Genomic DNA, 18,926 nt, shown 5'->3' on the forward strand with positions numbered 1-18,926 from the left:
AAAATTCTGCCGTTACTGACTTAACCAAAATAGTATAATTTTCTTTGCAACTCTTTCTGCTACACCTTCCACATGTTCTAATCAAAAGGGTTATCAATCTTTATTCTGACAAAGACCACCACCCATATAGTTCAATGAAGAGGTTTACACTGCAGTTAACTGTTAGAAATAATGTGGTAATGGGTCCCGATGGCCTTAATGCACCCCCCCCCCCTTCAAAAACATTGGCCAAACTGGTATACCCTGTTTGACATCTATTCCAACAAACTAGGATGGTGGACAAGTACCAAAAGATGGAGGCTGCTATCATCCTGATTCCCAAAGATGAAAACCTTGAAGTTCTCAGTTATCTCCCCCATTACAGTTTGACATGGCAAGCCTGTAGAAGAACTATTTTTAAATCTACTAGACAGCTATTACATCTTAAGCAAAATGGGTTTATGTCTGAAGTTAATGTTGAAGTAATCTTGCAGATTTTTATTCCAAGGTGACATACTTGGAAGTGCAAGTCTTACACCTAGATCATAAGACCTTATGATTTCCCTTCCAATATTTGGTGATGTATGGACAAGTAATGTGGACAACAGTAAGAAGATTAGGATAGTTTTAAAAAATCCTTCCAACCAAGGTATACAGCAAAATTATAAAATTGTAAAACACTCGGTAATATGGGTCAATAAAGGCGGTCTTCCATGTAATATTCACCACGACCAGAAACTCCAGAATTCAGCTATATCCTTTTTATTATACACGACAAAGACAGATTTAGCGCTTTCATCTCCAAAACTGGAGACCTCATCAGAATCACATGGAAGACCGCCTTTATTGACCCACATTACCGAGTGTTTTACAACTTTGTTGTCTACGGGTGTATGGTTATACAGCAAAATTATGCAGCTGAACTTAATACTTGGCCTAAATGCAATAAGGGTTTTTCACCTCCAAAAACACGTTTCACATATTATTTTGACTAATCACAAAATCATTCAAGCTCTATTAAAAGACCCTGGGATAATTATTCATGACTGCTTCGGATACGAGAAATTTTGTTCTGAGGAAATGGTATTATTATAATGAACATTTTATGATCAGTCCCAGCAGCAGGAACAAGATTTGGTATGTAAAATAAGCCATTGATTAGGCCACATACTGCATTTGTTGGATTCATACGTATTTACAACGAAATAGCCACAGAGAGGCACAAAAGGATATAGAAAACATACCATCCAAACAACAAGACTTTGTGCTCTGGGGTGCAAGGCTTGGCTTCTGGACACTATATCATACAGACGTTTGGGGACTGTCATTGTCATAATCTACAAGTGTCTCAATAATGAAGCTGACAACTTTTTAAGCAAATTTTACTTCTCATTGTGTAAATACTAGAAACGGGAATTAATTTGTGACCCTGCTAGTAGCCCTTTCAAAGCTGAAGAATGAAATTTATGTACACAGCTGGTAGAATTTAACTCCTTGCCACTCTATCACACAGATGTCTATTACCGACATGTTCAAGTTTTGTTTGGACAGCTGGTTTGGGGATACTGTATAGGAGACATCAAGCAAACTTACAGTGTCCTCTTTTTAGGCCTTGAGTCGGCCTTTACTCACTACACTGAACTACACTCAACACTGTAAGCAAGTTGGTTTCTTAAAGGGAAGAATGTTAGAGGCCACAGCAGCTACAGGCATCATGCTGTCCTGTTTCCCTCCACCGAGCTGATGCCCTTGAATGGGGGGGGGGGTTCGACAAAGACAATAGTTTATTCCAGGGTCTCGCTCTCTCTCCATCATTTAATTATGCTTTTCTATGTATTTTCCTTCTAGACGTTATGTCCACACTACTTTTGCTGTACATCTGCAGGCATGGCAGGCTGAGCTAAAAAGCCATAAATCTCTTCAGTCTGATATGACTTGAGGGCTTCCAGGCTTTTCAAAAATTTCAGGTAAAAACCCTGGCTAACAGTGAAATTTTCCACACTGTGGTCTGGCCCTAAAGAACATGGGCACTGGCTGTGGTAATCTTTATGCAACAGCAGATGACTGCAGGCATACCCATTTGTCTTTGTTGAGACAAACCTATTTCTCACCTGTGTGTAGAGTGGTATGACTACTCCACCACTTTATTAATTGCTCTAAGAACTAAAGTCCCCAGTGGAGTACTTACTTGCATTGTGCTCTGTAGTAACAAGCCTGAGCTGATGCCAAACAAGAACCAACGATGGTGCAGGTGGATACCACCTATACACTAAGCAAGCAAAGACACCCAAAAGAAAAACAGCAGCTATGAAGTAAAGGTGTCTGGTACTAAGTCAGTATGGATGTTACACATAGTCAGTGACAAGACTTCTCTACTGTTATGACTGCAAATCGATCGATGTGAAGAACATATGATTGTTCCATGTTTAACACTATATGTCCTTCATCCATGTTTAACACTAGATGTCCTTCATCCATGTTTAACACTAGATGTCCTTCATCCATGTTTAACACTAGATGTCCTTCATCCATGTTTAACACTAGATGTCCTTCATCCAGTTCTTTCTCCATAAAAGCATAACTACAGCTGATAGTTGTGTGCCAAGCTTTGTAGCATCTTTCTCAAGCTATTAGGTCATTCACCCTATTCTATAACGGACTACAAAGCTCTCTCTCCAGATTTACATTACGCCATGCAAATTAGATCATAAGCAACTGTAGCACAGAAGAGAAAACGGGAAAGGAGTGTGCGTATGCCATCAAGAATGGAACTGCTCAACCAGATCTACCATTACAATAAGTGCACAACTTTCATAACTGGTAGGTAGCGGTCCATCTTCAACTGCATGACAGAGTCTCTGGTTAACCCTCTTAAATTGTATCCCTCGTAACATAACCTTTATTACATGGTTCCAAGGGAAGACCTAGTGCTGGAGATTCCATCCAGCTTGCACTTTCTCAAGGCACTATTCAGCAATGAGCAAATAGCCACAGATGGTCCATGCATCTTACAGTAGATGAGCATGAGCAGCTGGGAGGATTCACACTAAGGTATTGCAAAGTTGACAGGGACTGCAGCAGGCTAATCAGATACTTCCAAGTAGAGAGTGTTATGGAGAGAGTAACTAAAAGGCAGTTGTCCAAATACAGGAAAAAATTATGTCTTCCAGCAGCAGTTAGTTCACTGCTAAAATAGGCAGACACTACTAAACATGTACAGCCTGCTATGGCAAGACTACATGGTACTGCTCTAAACTGGTAATGACAGACTCCTATCTAAATACACTTCCTAGGTTCCTTAGCTATTTTACCCCATGGAGGTAGACGCACCGACTTCCAAAAGCACACCCAGCCTCCTTCAGAAAACACAGTCACCATTTTGTGAATACATAAGCATGCATGAATACTAAAAAAGAACGAGTAATACTCCAATCCCTCCTGATCTGGTGGTACCTTATGGATGGCTCTTCTTGACAAGACTGTTGCCTTTCTTCTTACTGCTGCCTTCTGACAATATGCAAGAGTAAAGACTGGGGAAATAAAGGAGTATTGGAGGGGACAGGCTACACTCTGGATACCAATGCTCTTACTGACTGTCTTGTAACCACCAACCATGCAGAACTATGGAAAGACAGATTGTCCCCAACTGCCTCTCGAGTAGGACAGTTAGACAAGGCCTTAAAACTACTACTGCTGGCCATTCAAAAGGTGACCTGCAGCCTCCTTGTTGTTATCAGGTACCTCTCCCCTTTTGGGAAGGGATATTTTTTCTCGACTTTACCAAAGAAGTTAGGATTCCATCCAGACTGCCTTTTTCTTTTTCCTCTTCCTGCTGCTGCTTGTTCTGAAGTCACATTTAGCTCCTCTGCATCCTACAGACAGGGTTCCTTGAAGGTTGGAATTTCACAGCAATATGAGACCTTTCTCAATGGTCTCCAAATGTGCGTTCACCTCAGGAATGAAAAGACACAGGCCCAGAAATAGCAATTTCATAAATGCCACTTTGTTTCCTTTGTGGAATCACTGAACCTAATGAAACATGCCAATTAATAGCAGTGGATCTAGCAGCCATCTGCACCTTCACTGGAGATGTGCTATGCTCGTAATCATTACTCAAGTAACAGCTGCTACCTTCTTCTTTCGGCTTGTCCCGGTTAGGGGTCACCACAGCGGATCACCTGTCCGCTCATGACTGGCAGTGGAGTTTTACGGTGTCAAGTTGCCAGCCCAGCACCCGACCTTCCACAGAAGGCACACACATGCACACACTCATGCCTAGGGCCAATTTAGAGAGTGTCCAATCCATCTACAGCATGTCTTTGGGATGTGGGAGGAAGCCGGAGCACCCGGAGGAAACCCACGCGATCACAGGGAGAACATGCAGACTCCGCACAGAAGGTACCCCAGCAGAGGATCGAACCGGAGAGCCTTTTGCTGTGAGGCAGCAACATTAACCGCTGCACCACCAGGGCCACCCAAGTAATGGCTGCTAAAACACTGTAATTTTTGTTTAAGGGGTCCATATGACAAACTGCTTCACTGACCAGTGCATTTTATTAACCAAGTGTCAACGGAAATCAATCATGCAGAACACACACTTTATGGCCTCAATAAATTCAACTTGAAGAATGACAGTTTCACAAACAGCTTCAGCTTAAAAGAAAACTCCACCTTCCAATGTACTTAAGCATATCAAAGATTTTTTTCTTCTTCTCCCCAAAACATTACCTAGTGTCCAGAAACTCTATGGTAATTTTTCATTTAATTACTTTTCTTCTTGCCACAGATCATGAAGGACCATATTCCAATCTCATTGTTTTTAGAAAGGAATTTATATTGACCAACATAACCTCAACTAGGCAGCACAGATTCTGCAATTTTCCACAGCTGGCCACCACCCATACCTTTACTTCCTGAAAATGACTGAGATCAGTGAAGCACCTATACATAGCTGAAGTGAAACTATTTTTCAGAGTTAGTTACTGAGGAAATCCTTGTATGAATAATAGGAGTGGATTATAGTGCAACATTACATGTATAACTGATAAACACTAATTTTTGGCAGGCAATTTGTTGCTTTTATCCATGCAGCTACAACATTAATCACAGTACCACAAACTAAAAGTAGCTAATCTAAGCATTACTGGCTCTTTAAAAGAGACAGCAGAGTTTACAAGTTCACACTGACCATGAATATCTGTACCCTCTCTCCCATTCACTTAAGGACTACAGCTTTTAAAAGTTCAACAAAACCATGCTTTTTCACATCACCTTTACAGAGAAAAGCATACATGCATTATATTTGGTTTTTACAAGGTCAAAACAAATTTAAATCACAATGAATCAATAAAAAGCAGCATGGCGACTGCTTTCACAAAACATCTAAAAAGAAAGTGACTCCCAGCACTACCACTATAGCCAAACAGGCAAACAAAACAGAGGGAGAGATAGAGATCAATGATTACATCCAAACTCTTGTCACATTATATAAATGTAATCATTCTGGAAGTACAAGACTGAAAAAGTCATGTTAATGTAGTAATCCCCACATGCCGGCCATTCTGAGGTATAAAAAATAGAAATTCTGATGCATTAGCAGTGAAGATTGAAAATATAAGAATTATATATAAAATGTACACATTTTTAAGTTTTAAGTGACAGCTTCCTTCAATTCAAATTAAGCAATGTCAGTTACATTTTGGGTAAAATTTTCAAGAAATTGTGGGTTCAGTTTAACTAGAGGTGATTCTACTGAAATAAATACTTCTAAACATACCTCCATTTCTTTTTAGACTGTTCAATAAGCTAATTTGATCAAAGCAAAATAAATTTGGACACAGCATAACACTAAATAACTTGACATTTTTACATGTATTGGTTGATTCCACCTTGAAGTAATCTTCACATGATTTATCATCTTTTACACAAACAAACCATGCTGTATGCAGATTACTACATATCTGCTAAACAATAACTTGGCCTTGGAACAATTTGTTTTTGTGAACCCAAACCCAACCAAAGCAGTTGCTTTCTCTTTCAAGTTACATATAAAAAAGACTTAACAGCATTCAGAATACTGATGCAAATACATACCTTAAGCGATAATTATTTCACCACATCAAAAAAAAAAAAAAATATTCAGCTCTTATACAAGCTAAAGAATGCTACAGGCCTGTGATAATATTTTCTGGTAGTCAAAATGCTGACTGTAAAAAAGAAACGAGAAAAGGGAACGCAATACTGAAAACTGTAACCTGGCAGCCAAACTCTCAAGTAGATGTTCTAGCACCTCTGCACCTAAAAGAGTGTCTAACTACTGTTAATAAATGAATACCTACATCTGTTAACCAAAAATAATTTTATAAGAAAGTGTCAAACTGTTTCGGATACAGTATTTTTTATTTATTTTTTTTGCTTGTGTGCCAAGTGGCCTGGTTACATTATAATTCTTTCAGATTCCATCGTGTGTGATGTACAAATATACGACTTTCTTCTCAGGGCAGTGGAATGCAGCATGTATGCCTTTATCGTGGAGTCATAACGTGAAGACCGTGCATATTTAAAAAGAAAAAAGTTCTAATATGTCATAACTTAAACTCTATAGTATTAAGAGAAGCCAACATGATGCAGTCAAATTCAGCAGTGAGCTGGAAAAATTTAAATCCCCAAATTTTGAATTCCAGCCTTGGGTAAATTCTGTAGCACACTGCCCTAATTATGATTCGTTATGAACTCCTAAGGGAGACTTGACCTATGCCCATTTGTACATATACTACCAAATGCAGAGGATCACAGACCTTCAATGACACAATCTGACATTTTCCACTTGATAGTATATAACTTGTGTGCAAGCTGTGTTACACAGAGAACCAGTCAGAAGTAAGATCACAATGTATTTATCCTACTTAGCATGTGTAGTGTCACATGATCAGTTACTATTTAAAAATAACCATGCTCAGCAGCTGACACTGCCCTCAGGCAATTCTAGTTAGCTCCTTCTATCCACTGGTTTCCTGCAGTCCCAAAATGCTTTAGGGTAACCAGCCACCACTGATTACAGTCATTTGTTAAAGAGACAAGCACTTGCCTATACAGGCAGGAGATGTAATGAACTAGGGGAAAGAAATTCAGCTAACAGAGACTGCAGTGGAAAACACATTTTTGAAATACTTAAAATTCTTTCAAGAATTTTAAAATCGGGCCTTACCTCCATCTCAGCGGCTCGAAGTTGCCCAAAGAAAACTTTCCTCATGAATTTTCCTAAAAGGAAAACAAGGACAAATGCCTGTATGTACAGCACCTGTTAAAAGAAATCAGAATGTACATTACAACCTTTGTGCAGTGGCCAATAATTCATCATACAAAGAAAATACATTTTGACACCGGATAAGAACTAGCCTAGCTTTTCCATATTTATTAGGGCAGCTAGCTATCCTATAAAGCAAGAACCAAATTATACCCTGCTTTACAAAACAGGACTGTGCAATGTCTCCTCCTCACAGTCATGACGTTTTGCGTTTGTCACTTGTTAACCAGGTGTGTGAAATAGTCAGACTATTTTAAACAATGACAAAGGCCACATGGCAAATAAAAGTACAGAAGCTTCAAATTAACAAAACTATAGCAAATGTAATCTATGTCACCAACAGTTACTTAAAACATGCACAGAAATCTGTATCGATTACTCTTAATATGTACTACTGTTTCACAATGAAGAAAAAAAGGAACAAAAAAAGGAAACATCTAAAATGAAAACAGTACTTGCATAATAAATTACAACTCTCCTGGCATTATTAATCAAACCAAGTTTGAGTAACCAGAAAAATTGCTGCAACTTGATTGTAAAACAGCAAGATGTAGCCGATGCCAATAAGGAGATGAAAGCAAACCCAAATTTGTAGAATATATTCTTATAGTACTGGAACAACCCAACGAAAGGCCACCACACGTTCTTTTCAGCAAACACTTCTTTATTGACCTAGGTTTCGTCCTTACGAACTTCTTCAGAATACATACTACTATTTCAACTCAACATATTTATACTATATCACATAATGAATAATTACTTAATTGACGTCCTTAATTTGCAACAAACTTTTTTAAAAAGGAAACGGCTCTGTTAAGAACATTATGTATCATTAAAAAAACATTGCCAATTTTAACTCATATACGTATATACTCTAATAAAATTGTATGCATATATACACTTTAAAAACTACTATTTAAATGTACATTTAATCAAATATATTTATTCATGAAATAAATATAAATATACTATACTATTACATATACATTTGTTGAACCCTTTGTTTTGTGTAACATATGTAATATATATGTGGTATAATACTATATGAATAATATATATATATATATTTCACTCATCCAACTATAACATGTATGTTTAATATTTAATATATATATCAATTTTTTACAATATACTAAGAATGCAATAATATAAAATGGTAGTATAATTTAAGTGTTACCATAAATACAACCAATTTGAACAAACATATTTTAATAATGTAGGAAGTGTAATTTTATTTACCATTATAAGTATTATGTAATACAAATTTTATATGTTACATTCTATGTAACAATTTTGTATGCAATCCAGTTCATTGTAAACCACACTTTCAAATGTATCATCAATATTAATGAAATGGTGTATCTATGTTCAATTTATATATATGTATATATGTATTGACAATCTTATGAAAATGATAAAAAATGATAAAAAATATATATACAATGAATATATGTAAATGTACATATATTCATGTGATGTTATAATTAATGCCTTATCTATTTATCATATACTCTATTCAGTTTCAATAATGGCATGATAGTCATGTATTCATTTATTCCTGGTGGGATACATGAATTCAGACAAATCTGCCATTTTAATTCCTCCATATCCAGATGGTACGTAGTTATCTTTCCTTGTGGATCATGTTTGATTTGATTGACTACCATAAATTTAAATTTATGGTCATTATGTTCTATAATATGTCTTGCTAAGGCATTACTATTTTTATGATGCTGTATATCCAATAAATGTTCTTTAATCCGCTCTCTAAACTTTCTTTTTGTTTTTCCGACATAAAAGGCTTTACATAGCTGACATAAAGCTATATATACTACATTTGTTGTTAAACAATTATAATGTCCATGTATCCTAATATTACAGCCATTAATCATTATTTCTGTACCTGAATAATATATATAACTACATGTACTACATGTTCCACATTTAAAATTTCCTTGTCTTCTGTTATTATGTTTTTCAATTTTTCCTTTATTTTCTAATATATTTTTAAGAGATGGACTCTTTTTGTATACAAATTTTATTGGTCCATGAAAAAATTGTCTCCCAATTTTGTCATTTACAAAGAAGTCCCAATTTTTCTTTATTATATTTTCTATTTCTCTAAAGCAGTCATCATAATTAATAATATACAATGGTATATTGTTGTAATAATCCTTCTCTAATATTCCTTTACTGCCCAATGTTAATTTATTCAATGAGCCAGTTTTTAATATTGCGGTATAAATTCCATTTTCTCTTTTATTTTTTACTTCATTGTATATTTTAACACAGAATTGTTCTGGATATCCTCTATTCATAAAAAGTTGCATAATATAACTTAATTCTTTTATAAAGTCCTGCTCTTCACTTACCATTCTGGCTGCCCTGACCATCTGCCCTTTAATAATGGCTTTTTTCTGATGGCCAGGGTGCCAGCTGTCAAAGTGCAAGTATGCATTAGAAAAAGTGGGCTTTCTATGTATCTGTGTTTTTAAGATGTTCACTTCCTTGTTATATATTATATCCACATCCAAATAATTGATTTTTTCATCATGGACATTATGTGTGAATCTTAAAAATTTTACTGTAGTATTAATATATTCCAAAAAGGTTTCTAACATATTTTTATCTTGATCCCATATGATAAATATATCATCCAAATATCTGGTATACATTACAAGATGTTTACAAAAATCTGTTTGGAACAAATAATTGTGTTCCCAGTAACTCATTATTAAATTTGCATACATGGGGGCACATGGTGCCCCCATGGCTACCCCATTTACTTGCTGGTAATAACTTCCTTCAAAATATATATAGTTGTTGTTTAGGACAATTTCCATCAAATTTATTAAAGTATTGATTTGCTCTTGTTCATAAAGATGTGTCTCAAACAATTGTTCTTCTAGCCATATAAGGCCAATATCATGAGGAATTGTAGTAAATAGGTTTACATCTATTGTCACAAAAGTATATTCATTTTTCATTACTATTTTATTTAGTTTACTCAAAAAATCCCATGAATCTGTAGTTATATAACTGAAGCATTTCATGCTTTCCTTGAAGAAATGATCCAAATAATGACTTATATTGCATGTTACACTTCTATTCCCATCTACAATAGGTCGAAATTTCAAATTATTGAGGCCTTTATGTATTTTTGGTATTCCGAAGATACCACTGATTACTGGATATTCATTTCGTAAAAATTCATGTTCATTTTCAGTGATATCCCCTTGGTATAACATGTCATCCAACATCCCTTCTATTCTTCTGAAGGCTATATTTACTTGATTTTTACTTATTTCTACATATGTATCACTCAGTAACATGTTGGTCATATAGGAACTGTAATCATTGTAATCCAGTATGACTATACCATTACCTTTATCTGGCCTCATAATTCTTAATTGTGAGTCATTATTAATATCTTTAAGTAATTTTCCTTCTGTTTTAGTCGTATTGAAATGTTTATTTTGCTTGTATTTTTTGTAAAATGTTCTTACATCATATTCACTTCTCTTTTCAAAGTTCGCTATTTCATCGTTCATGGGTGGATTGAATAAACTAGGTTTTGTAAACATCTTGTCTTGCCTACTTTGATAATCAATTTTGTTGTTAAAATACACTTTTAAATTAAGTTTCCGTGAAAATAACTTTAAATCGAGTATAGATTCTACTATGTTGCCTTTTTTGCATGGAAACATAGTTAAACCCTTTAGAGAATAAATCAGCATGTTCCACTGTAATATTCTTTGAGGAATAATTATACACTTTGAAGTCTTGTTTTGTATTCATTATTATATGTGGATTACTTAAAAAAAAGGTGATCGTTAGCATCAGACGCTATATCTATATTAGAATATACTTCTGTACTTGTATCTTGTGATTGCATACAATTATCATTATAATCCGTATAATGGTCTGGATTACAATCTATATAAAAATTGACTACATTACTATAATCTTCTACATGTTCAAATACTGACTTATCAGCACTTACACTTCCCCTATTATTTGTTCCATTACTGAACCCATCTTCATTATACTGGTATATACTTAATTCTAATAACACATTATCATTCATGTTGTCATCACCATTTTGCTTCCCTTCTGATGTTGAATTGTTGTTATTATACATTTCACATATACTAATATTATCATTTGTTACATTCACTACAGGTTTTAATATACTAGAAGAAGTCGTCAGTGTATTACAAATTTCTACATGTTCAAGGCACTTAATATCTAAGTCTAGGCAGGGCTTACTCACATTGATGTTATAATTGTCCAACTCATACAGTTGTAGGGTATCATTAGGTCCAAACGGACTGAGCAACGCTGTACTGACCAAGTTTGAGTGTCATGGGCAAAACACATTCACTGCTGGTTGAAAAAGAAACCTGCTTGGAATTATGGTATCCATGGTCTTTGGAAGAAACCACATTTTAATGCTTATTCAGATGAGGTTTCTTATTTAACAGTGTCAGCTTGTTAGCTGAAGTGCCTTCATTAAGTAGATTATTCCAAGAGGCTGATGCCAACCTTGCAGAAAAATTTTTCAAAAGGCAGCCAGTGAAAACTGGTCTATGCAGTTCGACTGTCAAGACTTTTCAAGGAATAAAAGTCTTGTACCACACAATTATTAGCTAAACAGGACAGTAGATTTCATTCATTAAGTTTGACAAGAAGCTCCAGCATTGACAGCTAATCGTGTTGCATTTTTTTTTGGTGAATCAGTTGCATTCTGTTAACAGGATGCATGAAATCATACAATTTTATTTTCTGCAACTTGTAGTTGTGCTGTAATCTGAGCTGAAAAGTCACAATGATGGGCAAGGCATAGAAGTCTCGATATAAATACATTAATGCCACAGTTTTACTAGCTTTTCTTATGCAACTTTTGGCTGATTTACAGCCCTAGTTGTTAGCAAGTCGTACGTGGTTGAAATAATGGAGTCTGATCTAACAGGTATCTTTTTCTTGGTCTGTGAATGGTATAGTAGCTCCTGCAATGGAAAAAGGATGTTGTTTTAGACTCTTGGAAATCCCCAAAAACATAATGGTAGATTTTTTGTACACACTAATTTTGCTCTTAATACACTAGTTACAGACAGATGTAAAATCTTTTGAAGAGGTGTTTTTATGACTTAAGAAGTAGTATGGGTCTTGTATAACACACTAATCTACATACATGATGAAGTTAAATCTGTAGAAGATCAAGGCAAACGGATGCTGGACAGTGAGCAAATTAGTGGGCCAAGCACTTAATCCTGTTAAAATGCCTTTAGTAAGCCACTTCCACAGAAGAAATTATTGCTATAACTGTAAAATATTCACTGGAAAGAATTTGCGAACCACAAGACTACCTCAGAACAGAAGACAGTCAAGTTTTGTCAATTCAGAGATTATGCACAAGCTTGGAGTACTTCACCAAGGACATTATAGGTTTCAAAGTTTTTTAATCTAGGTGTCCAAGAATCGTAAAAAAAATGTTTTTAGTCAAAATACATTGGCAATAAAAGAGCAATTTTAAGCCAAATGCTTCCAAATGAGCAACAGAACTGCGATACCCTTGTTTTGTACTTTGTAAACAGCATTCATTCTCCAAGTGCTCTTTAGCATAGTAGTTGCAAAAGTACAGTTTTGTACCTACCATAAATGTAGCTGTTTGAGTGTTCACACTGCTGCAGTCATCACACTTGGGGTTATCCTGCCGTCAGGCGGTCCCGCAGTCGGCCAGAGTTCCAAAGTCTTGGTCCGGCGTCGGTTGCTGTCGCTTCTTCCCTGACGTCAGTGCGCCAGGGGTATACAAGAGGCATCAGACTCCATTTTCTTCATTTTTTCTTGCCCCAGATGTCAGGTGCCCCCCAGTAGGAGGTCAATACATACTGTCAATAAAACATGTAAAGTAAATACAAAGAATACCTTCAGTTACAAGCAAATACACCACAAAGGTTGTATCAGATAGAAAGGTATGGAATAGTTCAGCTAGGTCAGAGGGGATGGAGGGAGGATAACCTGGACTGCAGCAGTGTGAACACTCGAACATCTACATTTATGGTAGGTACAAAACTGTACTATGTTCATCGTGTTACACTGCTGCAGTCATCAAACACGGGTTGAATCCCAAAGCTAAGGGTGGGTGGTGGAGTTAAACAGGGTTTGGAGAGGCTAGAAGGCCCTGCAGAACTACAGTGGCAAAGCCAGCTCTAGTCTTAGAGTATAGAGGTAAGTGATAGTGTTTGGTGAAGGTGTGCACTGAACTCCAAGTTGCAGCTTCCAAAATATCCTTGGTTGGTACCCCCCCTGAGAAAGGCTGCTGATGTAGCTGTAGCCCTGGTGGAGTGGGACCTAATGCTAGCAGGTACCGGTTTCCCATGATGTGTGTAGCAGAAATGTATACAATGTCCTATCCATTTTGAAACTGTCTGTTTTGAGATAGCTTTTCCTTGTGATCCTGCAGCATAGGATACAAAGAGCTGGTCAGATTTTCTGAAAGCCTTAGTTTTATCCAAGTAATAACGTAACTGCCTGTGAATGTCCAAAGAGTGCAGGAGTCTTTCCCCTTTGTTCTGGGGGTTTGGGAAAAAGGTGGGTAAATGAATGGTTTGGTTTAGGGCTACACTGGATACCACCTTTGGCATAAAGGAAGGGTTAGTTCGTAGAGCGACCCTGTCGATGAAAAATGAGGAAAGGCTGCACTGCCATTACGGCCTGTAACTCTGAGACTCTTCTAGCTGACGTTATTGCTAGCAGCAGGGCAGCTTTCCATGATAGAAACTTTAAATCAGATGAACTAGCTGGTTCAAAGAACGGCAGTGTACGTTTTTCCTGAAAAAAGTTGAGATCCCAAGTTGGTGTTGGTGCTCTCCTGGGCGGTCTTATGTTCTTAGCTCCTCTGAGGTACTGTCTTAGGAGTGGATGTGAAAATAAAGGAAGATCCGTGTTGTAGTGAGCTAAAATCGCTGAGGCGTAGATCTTAACAGATGAAAAAAAGTCCTTTGTGCAACATCTCAGTTAAATATTGTAGAATCTGGGGAATGTTTGGAACAAGGGGATTTTGACCTTTAGCCAGGTTCCATGTGCAAAATCTTTTCCATTTGTCTGAACAGGCTTTCCTGGTGCTGGGCCTCCTGGCCTCCAGAATGACATCCTAACAGCTTTAGATACAGGTGTTGGTTGGTTGTTTAGGTAATTTGCCATGCAGCCAGATTTAAAGTCTTGAGCTGGCTGTGTAGAATCTGATCGTCTTGCTGAGTGAGTAAGTGAGGAATCTGGGGTAAAATCCATGGTGGGCCGTGGGCCATGTTCCTTAATATTGGATACCAGTGCTGGCATGGCCAGTCTGGAGCAATGAGTATTATTTGTGGTCTCTCTAATCTGACTTTCAGCAGCACCTTTGCTAGAAGAGGCAGTGGAGGAAAGGCATACACTGTTAATGTTTTCCAACTGAATGAGAGGGCGTCCACTTTCCAAGCTAGTGGGTGGAATGTCCTTGTGCAAAATTTTCGAAGTTGGTAGTTTTGGGGGTTGGCAAACAGATCTATGTCTGGGCGTCCCCATTTTTGAGTTATCATTGCAAATACTTGTGGCTCTAGTTTCCACTCGTGGGGATCCATGATGTTTCTGCTTAGGTCGTCTGCCAATGTGTTTTTCTTTCCTGGCAGGAATTGTGCTTGTAGTTGAACTTGGTAAGCCAGTGCTGTGTTCCACAAGGTCATTGCTTGCCTGCATAGGGGGTAGGAGTGTGTGCCCCCTTACTTGTTTATGTACCACATTACTGTGGTATTGTCCGTCTTTATTAGGAGTTGTCCTGGATGTAAGAGGTCCTTGAAAGTTGTTAGTGCATTCTGTACAGCTAACATTTCTTTTTGACTGATATGCAGATGTCTTTGATCTGTAGCCCATTTGCCCTGAATGCACTGTCCTGCCATGCGCGCTCCCCAGGCATAGTCCGATGCATCTGTTGTTATAGTTTGCCTGGCTGTGGGTAAGGTAAAAGGCTGACCCTTGTTGAGGTGACATGCCTGTGCCCACCATAGAAACACCTGTTGAAGGCAGGGTATGAGTGGTATCATTGTTTTCAAGCTGTGGCTGTGCTGAGTCCATACACTTTTCAGGTACCATTGTAATTTCCTCATATGCAGTTTTGCAAATGGTATTAGAAGTATGCAAGATGCCATGAATCCCAAGGCCTGCAGAATTTTTCTTGCAGGGAGTTGGGTCTTTGTTGCCATCATTTTGAAGTATTGAGTCAGCTGCTGTTGCTTGCCTGGCGTGAGATAAGCCATCTGGGCCGTTGTATTCAAGCTGGCACCCAGGAATATTATGTTCTGTGAGGGCACTAGTTTTGATTTCCTTTCTTCATTTACTGTGTACCCTAGGCAACTTAAAAGGTGTTTGACGAACGCCAGATGCTGTAAAAGAATGTCCTTGCTCTCTGCTTGAATAAGACAGTCGTCCAGGTATGGGTATATTTGAATTCCTCTTTGTCTGCAGTATGCAATTACTGGTGCCAGGCATTTTGTGAAGACCCTGGGCGCAGTAGATAAGCCAAAGGGCAGTGCAGAAAATTGATAATGGGTTGAACCTGCAATAAAACGGAGGTATCCTCTGCAATTTTGTCTGACAGGGACATGCATGTATGCCTCCTTGAGATCCAATGTTACTAGCCAAGCCTTCTTGCCAGGCATGGGAAGAAGCTGCTGTAGTGTTATTATCCTGAATATGGGTACTTGCAGTTAAGTGTTTAGAATTGAAAGGTCCAGAATGGGTCTCCAGGCTTTGTCCTTTCTAGGGACTAGAAAGAGTCTTGAGTAAAATCCTTGTCCTTGCTCCTGTGGAGGTACCTGTTGAATGGCTCTCATGTCCATGAGAGCTGTAATTTGTTTTTGTGCCTCTGCCCATTGATTTGGTGGCAGGTCTGGCATTCCTTTTATCCTTGGCAAGGTGTGAAAGTGGAATCTGTATCCTTGTGAGACAATGTTTAGGACCCATTTGTCTTTTGTGATGATGTGCCAGTTGTCTGCAAAGAGAGCCAATTTTCCTCCCAAGGGAGATGCCAAGAGAGATTTGCTTGGCAGTCTGAGGGTTAAGTCATTGTGTTTGTCTTCTGTTAGCTTGGGGCCTGTCTTCTCCTCCTTTCTGGGTAGCGGCACCCCATTGGCGAGGTTTGTAAGGGCCTTGTGGCTGACCTCTGCCCCTTGGGCATCTGTATTTGCCCCTCTGTGGTCTGTCAGAAGCTGGAAAGGACCATTTTTTTGTTGGCCAATTTCTGCTGAAACGAGGGGGTTGGACCTGTAAAAAATCCTTGACCATCTGCATAGATTTTGCCTTATCCTACATTTTCTTTAAAACCTCTTCTGCTTTTACACCAAATAAAACATCCTGCTGTAAAGGTGCATCCAATAACTTTGCTTTAACATGATCAGGCAGGGTTTGTTCTTTTAACCAAGCATGTCTACGTATGACAGACCCAGTCACTGCTGCTCTACAGGAAGCTTCCAATTAATCAAATCCACATTGTAAAGTATGTTTGCCCACCTGTTCTGCTGCATGCAACAAATCCTGCATTTCCTTGAAATCAGGTTGCTCTGAATGTATGTTCATTTTTTGTTTTAATTGAGACATGAGGAATTGCTGATATTTCAGCATGTGAAACTGGCAATTTAAGGCCCTCATAGCTAGAGTAGCTGAGGTGTATACTTTCTTTCCCCATCTATCTAGTGCTCTGGAATCCCTTTCAGAGGGTACAGGATTTTTAGCAATAGAGGCCTTAACCCCTTTGGGACCCTGGGAAATGGTTTTGGGGTCAGCAACAGGGCTTTTATATAGGAATTTATGCGAGTCAGGGACTCTGTAGTATCTGTCTGGTTTGGCTGGAGCAGGAGGTAGAGAGTCTGGGTTAAGGCTAAATTCTAAGTAAACATCATCCACAATGTCTAACACGGGAGGGATAGCAAGTAGTCTATGCTGAGGTAGTAAAAGGAACTCTCGGAGCCTTTTCTTAGAATCAGAGTAATATTCCTGGCCTTCCCAGTGGAAATGTTCCCTCATGGTATGTAAAGTTTCCCCAAAGGAGTAGTCTTCTGGGGGAGATGCTGAGGGAATACACTCTTCAGCATCAGAATCTTCATAAGGGGGAAAAGAGTATTCCTGTCCCTCAGAAGAATTTGAGGAAATTGAAACCTGGTCAGAGGAAGCATAATCCTCCTCTTGTCTTGGCCTTTTATCAGGAGGGGGACGGGAACCCCTGATTAGGGTAATTAAATCTTCAGCCATCTTAAGCATATGTTTCTTAGGCATGGGGCCTTGTACTGGAGACTGATGCACAGTCTTTTTTGTTTTTCAAGGAGTTTTTAGCTTAGCGTAAGATTTAATGGTGAGTGTAGTCGGTCTGAAGACACCCTCTGCAACTGAAGGTGTTTCTACTGCACCGGAATCTCCTTCCGCTCTGGAGTCGGAAGGGCCTAAAGAAGAAGGCAGCGGCGGCCTAGTACTCTCCGCTTGGGAATCAGAAGCCATCTGGGGTTCTATATCAGTGGTAGGTCAGGGGCTGCGTAGGCGCCTCACTGAAAACCGGAGAACCGGCAACTGGCCCAGCAGAGGCCTCGGAGTCTGGTTTGGGTCTAGGCTGCCTGTCCTTATCCTTGCGTTTTTTATGCATGCTGGTCGTCGGTTGCTCCGACGGCATGGTATAATTAAATTTCCTACCAAAGAAATGTCGGGCGAAATCAAACCGACATTTAATAGTTCGTTTATTAAACCTAGCACAAAACCGACAACCTGTGACGTAGTGGTCTGGGCCTAGGCAAGGAATACAATAAGAATGAAAGTCCTTATGAGGTATTTGCTTCCCACAAGAAATGCAATTGTTAACTATTTCTGACATCGGACTGAGGCAAGAAAGGGTTCCCCAATGGGGTACTTAGCTTTATTGAAGACTTCGGTCTGAAATTCGATTTGAAAATCTCAGAAGTCGGCCGACCGGCACTTGCGAACTGCTTCTGCTTCTGGCACCACGTGGCAAGAAAGACTGAAGAAAATGGCGTCGGATGCCTCTTATATACCCCTGGCGCACTGACGTCAGGGAAGAAGCGACAGCAACCATCGCCGGACCAAGACTTTGGAACTCTGGCCAACTGCGGAACCGCCTGACGGCAGGATAACCCCAAGTGTGATGACTGCAGCAGTGTAACACGATGAACATCAATACCTTCACAACTTACTGTAAAGCATTCCTACTCACTTGTGTTCTCGAATGTTACTTGGGTGAATAAAGTTTAAAATATACGAGTTCTCTGTGTACTGCTTTTACAACTACTTGCATTTTTATGCCTGGACAAAGTTGTAACTGCAACTGTAAGCCTGGGTCATAGCTGAGAAAAAAGTCAGTGCACCAGCCCATCTACCCAGTTACAATAAATGTTCCTGAGGGTTGCCTGACAGCTAGATATATGAAAACTAATTTCTTTACAGCAAAACATCAGAGTATTGTTTCCTTCTTTCTGTATGATGTGTGCTGGACACGTCATAAGTAGGGATTATAGTCACGAGGAATATCCACAAGAGTAAACTGAACCAGAAGGTCAGATGTCCATCTTTGGTAATTTTTTTTGTGCCATTTAAAATAATACCT

At 38.5% G+C, this 18,926-nt stretch overlaps 1 protein-coding gene across 3 annotated transcripts in view; it reads right to left on the reverse strand.

Annotated features, from left to right (window-relative positions):
- Window positions 1-18,926, reverse strand: part of SYVN1 (synoviolin 1) — a 1,102,750-nt gene that overhangs the window by 898,844 nt on the left and 184,980 nt on the right. For all 3 annotated transcript variants that reach the window (XM_044075840.1, XM_044075842.1, XM_044075841.1), the window contains exon 3: window positions 7,187-7,279. In XM_044075840.1, coding sequence (XP_043931775.1) covers window positions 7,187-7,279 — 93 coding nt within the window. The remainder of the gene's footprint in view (window positions 1-7,186; window positions 7,280-18,926) is intronic.

The sequence above is a fragment of the Protopterus annectens genome, chromosome 6.part1 (genome assembly GCF_019279795.1).
Source record: "Protopterus annectens isolate FY-2018-M chromosome 6.part1, PAN1.0, whole genome shotgun sequence".
Lineage (NCBI taxonomy): Eukaryota > Metazoa > Chordata > Ceratodontiformes > Protopteridae > Protopterus > Protopterus annectens.